Source organism: Pogona vitticeps, chromosome 2 (genome assembly GCF_051106095.1).
Source record: "Pogona vitticeps strain Pit_001003342236 chromosome 2, PviZW2.1, whole genome shotgun sequence".
NCBI lineage: Eukaryota > Metazoa > Chordata > Lepidosauria > Squamata > Agamidae > Pogona > Pogona vitticeps.
In genome coordinates this window covers 31,985,170-31,994,259 of record NC_135784.1, presented here as the reverse complement: position 1 = coordinate 31,994,259, position 9,090 = coordinate 31,985,170, and the positions used below count along the sequence as shown (strand labels likewise).

The following is a 9,090-nucleotide window of genomic DNA, read 5'->3' as shown; positions in this document are numbered from 1 at the left end:
AGGACAACACAGATCAGTTTCAGAGCAGAAAAAAACTTTTTTATTGAATTTTTTTTACATAATTATAACCTGTGCCTTGTACTCAAATTGTAGTCTCTCATCTGGTTCCAATAGTGACCTGCCAAACGCGAACCAGGTTATCTGTGTAGCCAGCAAACAGAGTCTGATAGGGTAGGGAAGGAGAAAGAGAGAGAGAAGAAAATAAGCAATGCTAACAAGTGATCTGGTGTCAGAGGGGAACTAACAGTCCCTTAATATTGTGAACAGCTGCACAGAAAGTCAGGTAAAACAAAATTAAGAGCCAGCTCAGGATAGTTGTGTTAGTATATCACCCCTGCAGGTAGTCAAAGCTTAAGATACTTGGATGTGGGGGTTGGATAGATCACAATTCACAGGAAACTACGGAAGAAGAGGAGCAAGCTTTCACATGAAGAGATGAACCAGGAAGAGGTGATTCAATTAGGTCTACCCTGCAAGTGTCATTGCAGGAACAGCAGCACTTAAGCATTCTGAGAGTACAAATGTAGGACTCAGCAACGCCTTTACAGACCTCTAGAGAAATCACACCATCTGCTAGTGTTTGTGGATCAGGGCCTGGCTTCAACAGGCTTGCACTGGTGTCTTGATCACTCGGGTAAGTTGGATGGCCCCGAAATGATGTGAACCTGGCCCAAATCTTACTACCATGTCCTAACCATGCCATCACCCTTCCTCATCTTGTCTCCTAGACATCCCCATCAACTGCAGCTGCGGGGATGGGACCCTGTACTCTTCTTCAAGGACAAAAAGTACACCACAAAACCAATGCGGCAACAACAAAATGCAAAGTGCAGATATGGAAAAGTCCAGTCTGGAAAATAGGTTTCGGATGACATCTCTGGGAGCGATATTCCAGCAAAGTCAGTGTTCCTAATCCTCTCGTCAAATCCTGCCACACTGAGTAGAGAAAGTTAGTATCTATAAAGCTCCCAGGGAGCCCTTTTGCCTCCCTTTTCTTTCTTACCTGTCCATCGGCTGACCAGGCCAAGGAAGTGCACTGAGGTGGCTCGGCCTTGCTGCTGGTGCTGATCACCTCTTGCTTGAGCTCATCCACAATGATCTTGCCTTCCAAATCCTGTGAAAAGTAACAGGGGAGAACTTTTTGCTTCATCCACTTCCAACTTCCTACCCACACATCTAATGGGAGAGCTGAAAAACATGCTCAGAAACAGCCTCTGGTTTTCAACATGAAAGCTGTGTCAGACGGCATAATAGTGTGTTTCATCACAGCACAAACATGCTTCCCCCCACCCATCCTCAAGCTACTGTAGACACATCACATCCTCCCAACCACACAGACCAGCGTTGTAAAGGGATAATTAAAGACAAAGAAAGAGTAACCTATCTGCCCATTTCCTGCCCTACTAAGCTTTCTGATTTTTCTTATCCCTTGTCATTTCCTCTATTGGGAGCAAATATGCTGTAACCTTTTTGGGAAAGGTTCAGATAAGAGACATGTTTGGGAGCAGAGATTTGGATTAGTCGAACCCCACCCCCCAAGTATATAACTGTGTCTTTGAAAATGTCAACAAGAAGAAAACCACAGGGAAACTGAGAATACACTGGCATAAGGGAATATGAAAATTCCACTGGTTAATCTGGAATTTCCCTGGCTTTTCGATTTACTGTATTTCACACCTTGCTAGTGGAATTATCAAATCAGACCAGCAACATGATACCCAACTGGATCCTTGATCATGAACTGCAACAAAATATGACTGACAGAGGGATCCTTATTCCTCTCACTCTGCTTGGCTCTTCTACCGAAGGCCAGTGCAAACCAGCTGGGCCAATGCTAACTAACAACAACTCACCCAGATCTTGATGCTGGGCCCGGTGGCAGCACACAGCCAGTAGCGGTTGGGGCTGAAGCACAAGGCGTTGATGATGTCACCCCCATCCAGTGTGTATAGATGCTTGCCTTCGTTCAAGTCCCACAACATGGCCTGACCATCCTAGAAGGGATAAAAAAACCAGCAGAGAAGAGACAGCTTTAAGAAAACGAGAGCAATCGGCAAGCAAAAATGACACAAAGCGATGGTTTCTTCTTCCTTTAAAGCAGAGGTTCGAAGAAGCTAAAGACACACCTCCCCCCCCAAAAAAATGGAACGAGCACATTTCTCATGAAACAAGCTCAGAGATATGGCTGGCATCGGGGCAACCTGTGGCCACTCCAGATGCAGCTGGAGTGAAAGATCTAATCCATCAGCCCTGGCCACCACAACCAAAGGCGAAGGCTGATTGGGATGAAGAAAAAAGCTGCTTAACCCACACAAGACATTATCTTTCCTGGACTAGGCAAAATATGACCCTTCGTGTTGTGGCTATGCCCATCAGCCCTCACCAGTACACACTACGTTGAATTTGTTCAGCTGTGTCTGTGGCTACATTTTTGTGACAAATTTCCATCCATTTTAAATATCTGGTGGACTATAGGGATCCACCTCCTCTGCACTAAACTGAGGCTGTCTTTCTGAATTGGTCGCCCCACAGCCAAGTTAGCATTTTGATCAGTTTCTTCTCAAAGTTTACAGGGGCTGTGGAATGAAAAAGCCATCAGATCTCTGCATCCCAACACATTCAATTGTGGACCTAATTCCTGCCTTTCTACCACCCTATACTTTGGACTCTTAAAATACTTGACTGTACTTTTTACACTGTCTGGCACATTTGTACCTCATCTGTAAAGTAAAAATGGTGAGAAAATTACTGTTTCCAAATGTGGAAAAAAATTGTAAAAAAATTAAGCAGCTCAGAAACAGCCTCTGAGTATCCGCATGGTGATCAAGAGACAGATGGCACTCGTAAGTTTCATCACAGCTGAGCCAAGATGTGCCAGAAGCAAATTCAAGACAGTAGCAAATAGCATCTGGCAGGAGCCCAGACTTTGTCCATGACTTCTTCTGGGAGTCATCCATAATGTACCTTTACCAAGTGCTGTTTTACACAGCTGAACACAGTGACGGTCTCCCCAGAGAGGATCCTGCTTCACAGAGCATAAAGAGGGATAGAAGGAAACTTCTACAGACTCTGAATTCACCCCTTTCACCATTCATTGCTCCAGTTGAGCCACTGAATGCTAGCTACTGGTTAGTGCAATGAAAAGATCCTGGAGGAAGCACAAGGCCCATGTGCCTTTCTCCTCTTCTCATGCCTTGAGTCAAATCATGCTTGACTCTCTTGTTATAGCCCAGCCCTCCCCATTTCCCTCCATTAGGCCTATGGCCAGCCAATGCTTGAGGAGAAAAAAAATTGACCTCCACTTTGCTTCACAAAAGAAACAAACAAATAAAAAAGAAATGGCAGTCCCCCAGTCCTGTTGCCCTGGAGATGTACCTTGCCACCTGAAGCACACAGAGAACCATCAGGTGAGACCGTCACTGTGTTCAGGTAGCCAGTGTGCCCGATGTGGTTGGTCTTCAGCTTGCAGTTGGCCAAGTTCCACACCTACAAAATGGAGAAAAGAGAGGCAGATAAGAAAGCTGCAAAAAATGTGTGGATGCTCCCCAGGTTTATGCACCTGTTCTTGCTCCCTAGAGGCACATAATGTCCACCTAGTACAGTGGAATGTATTTCGCTTCTGCATGGCTGACCTGTCTTGAACCAAAGTGGGAAGACCAAGGTTTGAGTTGGTTGGTGTTTCTCAAAAACGAGAGAAGAGAGCTGCCTCTGGTGTATTTAACCATTTGCAGGGAAGTGGGCCTTGAAGATGGATTACCCCATTAAGACTGCTATCCCTACACACCTTCACCAGTTTGTCCCAACCGCAGGAGACAATGATGGGGTTGCTGCTGTTGGGGGAGAAGCGCACGCAGGACACCCATTCCGAGTGGCTTTCATCCTGCAAAGGTCAAGAGAAGAATAAAATGAGACGTGATATGATGAGAATGGGAAAAAAACTGATTCTAAGAACTGACACTGAAGCACTGCTTTTTAAAAAGCTTACACCTCTAATCCTCATTTTACACTACAAGCCTATGAATGCAATCCTTTGTTTACTCTCTTCAATTACCCAGTTCTGGAGGCCTAATAATTCTATCCATTCCTTCCTCCTGTCAACATTTTGCCCGTATGGCACTTGGGCAGCAATCCATATTTTTTACTACACAAGTTCTTCAAGAGGTGTAGAGAATCCATGGTTCTCCATTGGTTGTTGGGCTGCAACCTCTAACATCCCTCATCAATGGAGATGGCAATAAGACAACATCTCTAGAGCAGTGCACATTCTCTGGCCCAGCCTTAAAAAGAGCCGCAACATCTGAAGGTGTTACGTTAACTGCAAGATTATAAGAAGCTCAGTAAAGACACAAATCAAGGGGGTCCTTCCCTTCCTCTAATACAGTTAGAATACAGCGGTCCCCAACCACAGACCGGATGGGGGGCGTGGCACACCCACAGGGGGGATGGAGTGTACTTGCATGCATGTGTGCAGCAGTGCTTGCAGGGGCTGCTTGCGCGCACATCAGCACTCACAGGGAGGTAGGAGATCTGTGTTCGCGGCCTGGTCCTGCCTAGGCCGCGGACCACTGCCAGGTCACGGACCGGGGGTTGGAGACCCCTGCCCTCATATATTTCATGGCAACAGAACCACCCATGCAAGGCCAGATGGGGTCTGTTCTAGGAAATGGTAAAGTTACTTTTTTTTGGACCACAACTCCCAGAATGCCAACGTGGGATGGAATATTCTGGAAGTTGTTGCTGGAAAGTTACATTTCCTGTCTCTGGCCGTTCATGCTGACTTGGCATGCGGAGGTGGCTTTTGGCAGAACCTGTTCCTCACACGAACGGTGTGTTCCAGAGGCAGACTTCTGGAGGAAACAATGTGATCACCCAGTTTAAGACCATCCAGTGAGAGTGAGTGACTCCACTTGGAGGCTCTTCAACTCCTGTTAGACCCGGCTCGGACCAATTTATGACTTGGCCCAAGTCATATGCTGAACAACCTGCCATATCAAACCAGATCCCACATCGCCACTTCACAGCTGTCTCCACTGCACCAACAGCACGCTCCGCTCTTAATGCCTGAAAAGCTTCTCCCTGCCCTTTCTCTATGTCTGGAAAAATTAAAAGCTGCCTGGACAGCTCCAATTAAAAGGTGCAACAGTGGAAAGCCCAAGAAAGCCTTTCTCCTGGAAAGCCTTTCCTTTCACTCCAAGTTAACCTAGCTCGTTGGCATTTAAGGTTCAACAGACTGAATGATAACTCGGATACAGAGGGTTTCATTTCTTTCCCTCGTAACCCTTTCCACGACAACTCTACCTAGAAGACTCTTTCCTGCTGTCTTCAAGCCGCCTGTATGATACACTGGCTGAATCAGAAGATCAAATCATGGGATCAAATTATGTCTGTAACAATAGCGTATATGCCAAGGATCAAATTCAAAACATATTTTCTTTGGTAAAAGCAAATTATTTGCAAAGGAGTTGAGAAAATCGCGGAAACTTTCTTCAAAGCAAGTACGGCAACTGTGAGAACCAACAGCCATTATGGGGAGGCTTTTGTATATTCTGGCACCTCACTTAAAAGCTAACAAGCCCACTGAAACAGAACTGGCTTCCACACCAAGGTCTAGGAAGAACGCAGGACAGACTTGCCTGCACGGTGTACTTGCAGACCCCCAGGGTGTTCCAGAGTTTGATGGTTTTGTCCCTGGAACCTGAAACAATCTGGCGGTTGTCCGAAGAGAAAGCCACACTCAAGACATCCTTGGTGTGGCCCACAAACCGGCGGGTGGTGGTGCCTCTGTAAGGGAGAGGGTGACAAAAACCAATTAAGGCAGGAAAGGAGGAACCAAAGACCAAAAGTGTGCACCACCCTGCTTTGCCATTTCACCTCCTGCAAATTCCCCCGGATAGTAAGATTAACTAGAAAATGATGCTGTGATGGGAAAAAGGCCATCCTGGCAGGATCAAATCTTTCTACTGCAAAGTCATCTGCTGGTGAGTACTACAAACTGGGCAAACAGAAGTGCCTCCTGCCACTTCATGGGTCTGTAGGATAGGGAAGAAAGCTGGTAGGCATCAAGGCAAGGACAGCTTTCCACTACTAAGTGAACACAAACTAATGGCCCCTCACTTTCCTGAATTTGGAGCAATCTAAGATTCTCTCAAGGGTCCTCACTAAAGGATCTTGACAGTAACAAGTGGTTTTATAATAGCAATTCTCAATCTTTTTTTTGCCACGGCCATAAACACAATATGAAAGAAATACAGGCAGGATCAGGCCTGTATAACAAGCCTTATTTTATTTATTTATTTATTTAATTTATATGCTGCCCACACTACCCAAAGGTCTCTGGGCGGCCTTAGAAGGTTGTGTGTGTGTGTAGAATTGTTTCCAATCAGTGGCTCCCTTCCAATGTGCCAGGCCTCCACGGGAAACCATATGGCACTTATTGAGAATGGCGGGTTTAGAAAACATCCACTACGGAGGAGCTCCAAAACCCGACATGAAATTAGATCCTTCCTTTCCAGACATCCCTGATTTCCAAAGATCAAACCTAAAACAAACTTTTAATGTCTCAGTTGCCTCTGTAGTGTCCCATCATAATTGCAGGACATCTCATCAAACCACTGGAGTCAGTAGATGTGTGTCAGATCTAATCACTGGGACATGAAGAAGCAACCGAAAAAAAAGAGATCCCAAAGCAAAGACCAGGGAACAGGACTAGAAATAAAACCTGAGAAATAAATCAGAAATCAACAGATAACAATACTGCACCAAGTGATATAAGTCAGAAACCTGTTCTTTAATCCTTCTCCTGTTTCCTTCTCCTCAACTGGCACTTACGTTGTAAGGTCCCAGAGGCGAAGAGTGCCATCCCAAGAGCCAGAGAGGGCAAACTGCCCATCTGAAGAGATCACCACATCACTGACGAAGTGAGAATGGCCCCGCAAGGCACGCTGAGGGATCCCATAGTTTGTTTCATCCCGTGTTAGCTTCCACATGATGATGGTCTTGTCTATAAGAGAACAGATGATTCTCCTCATATTTCTACAAAACCTAAGACAAGATGCCTCTGGGAGGAAGGTACGCCACAACCCAATCACTGACTTCCTTTGGGCAGAAAATTGCACCCAACATCCCACATTCCATGGTGACTCTGGTCTAGTTCTTACTAATGCTGCAAAGGAAGGCTAGAGCGCCTGTGGAGCCCCACGCTTGGCTAGACTACAACTCCCAGGACCTCTCTCCATCAACTATGCTGGTTAAGGTGGATGGAAGGTGCGATGCAAAAGCTGAGGATGTGTGCATGTATCACTTGTTACACATCCCTTGTAGCAAAGATACCATCCCAGCCATACCACTTCACACTACAAGTAGGGGGAATTATGCAACTGAATGCTTTCACAGGGATCAGGACTATGACAATTGTAATATAAACTCTCCTTAACTTGCATGAAAGTGCGTTCCTAACCATGCATATCTGAAGGTGTGTCCTCCTCAACCAGCAGGACTTTATTCAAATACTTTGTTACAACTGGGGTTTATAGCCACATAATGAATTAATTGCGCTTTATTTCTTAGTCTGCAAGGAAGCACCTCTCAGGTCCAGCAAACCACCTTAATGCTTTTACATATATCCGTACAGCATTCACCAGGGACTTGCAACTATTCGGCACTTGGATCTGGCTGGTGGACCTTTCCTACAAAGAGAAAACCGGGGCTGCAAATCTGAAATCACCCCCCCCCCAAGCCTAGTAACCTGGCAGGCCTGTGACCTGTCTTAACTTTGTGCTGCCCTGCTTCAGAACAGACTCTTTCAAGGAGAGACTGAACCCAAAGAAAGGCTCCCACCGGCCCAGTTAGTTCTTAACCAGTCTTCTCCTGTCCCATCATATTGCAGGATGTGTCTTCAGACCCCATGAAGATCAGGAGACAATAACAGATTTAATCATTGGGACTCGGAAGAAAAGCCAATGAGCTTACCTTCTCCTACACACCCACCCCCTCATTTCCCCACGTGGTACCGTCCTATCCACCCATGCTTCCCTTATTACTTGGCTTCTTCCAATTTCTTCCCCTTTAGTACCTTTTGCCTTAGTTTTCCCTAAGAAACATCCCAAGAACTGGGAATAACTGGGAATATCGATTGCTAATAAAAGGAGAGGAAGTCTTTCTCCCAAGAAGGATGATGGCAAATGATTCTATGGTTGCCCAGTTCTTGGTAGCCTTAGGAGCCACGGGGGAGTCGGGGCCTTTTAAGTGCCCCCCCCCAACATCAAGCTATTCCCTGGGCTAAGAAAGTGCTGGTCTCCCCCTCTTTCTCCTACAAGTGGGTACTTCCTGATCTGTAACTCCAGCGCGCCGCCCCCCCTCCCAGACAGTTGGTATCGCCCCGCTTCTCCTTACCGCGCGAGGCGGAGAGGATCATGTCTGGGAACTGCGGGGTGGTTGCGATCTGGGTCACCCAGCCGTTATGGCCCTTAAGGGTGCCGCGGAGGGTCATCTGCTCCGTCATGGCGGCGGCTGAGTGGGCTCGAGCTCCCGCGGCAGACGGAGGATGGCGGCGGATTCAGCGGCGGCTCTCGGCCCGGACCTGTCACCTCGCTCAGGCCCAGAGAGAGAAAGGAAGCGGCGGCTTTTTCCGGAAGCGGAAATAGCCTCGCCTGGTGAAGGGAGGTTCCGGTGCCGTACAGCAAGATGGCTGCCCCTACATTATCCGTATGAGGGAAAAGAGGAGCGGCTCACGCAGGCCCACCCTCAAAAAGCGAAATCCTAGTATGGAATAAAACTTCAATTTTGTGGTTACACAGTTGCAAACCCGACGACACGCTTCGGGGATAAGGCCAGAGTGACTGCTTACTGGTTCCTCCCTTCTCTTAGACCTCAACATGGCGGCACCCCGGGCGGGACGTCTTACGTCGCCGTTTTCCGTAACGAGGCGCCTCTGTCTCTGGCGCGAACATCGTCCCTTCCTAGCAAAAGGCAGGGCGTGCACTGGGGGGACTGGGGGGTGAATAGAGGTCAAATTTATGTGGATCTCCCAACTTTAATGAAAAGCTCCCTTGGTGCCCTTTGCTCGAGACCTGTCTTTTCGCCATATGGTTG

General features: G+C 47.1%; 1 protein-coding gene across 1 annotated transcript; it reads right to left on the bottom strand.

Moving 5' to 3' along the window:
• Nucleotides 1-17: 17 nt before the first annotated feature.
• On the bottom strand, nt 18-8,622 carry RACK1 (receptor for activated C kinase 1). The gene is made up of 8 exons (XM_020777532.3): nt 8,392-8,622; nt 6,829-7,000; nt 5,634-5,781; nt 3,785-3,880; nt 3,376-3,486; nt 1,854-1,994; nt 1,004-1,114; nt 18-163 (listed from the first exon to the last, which is right to left on the bottom strand). Exons 1-8 carry the CDS (start codon nt 8,498-8,500, stop codon nt 98-100), a joined length of 954 nt encoding a protein of 317 aa, XP_020633191.1. The 5' UTR covers nt 8,501-8,622; the 3' UTR covers nt 18-97.
• Between the last annotated feature and the right edge of the window lie 468 nt (nt 8,623-9,090).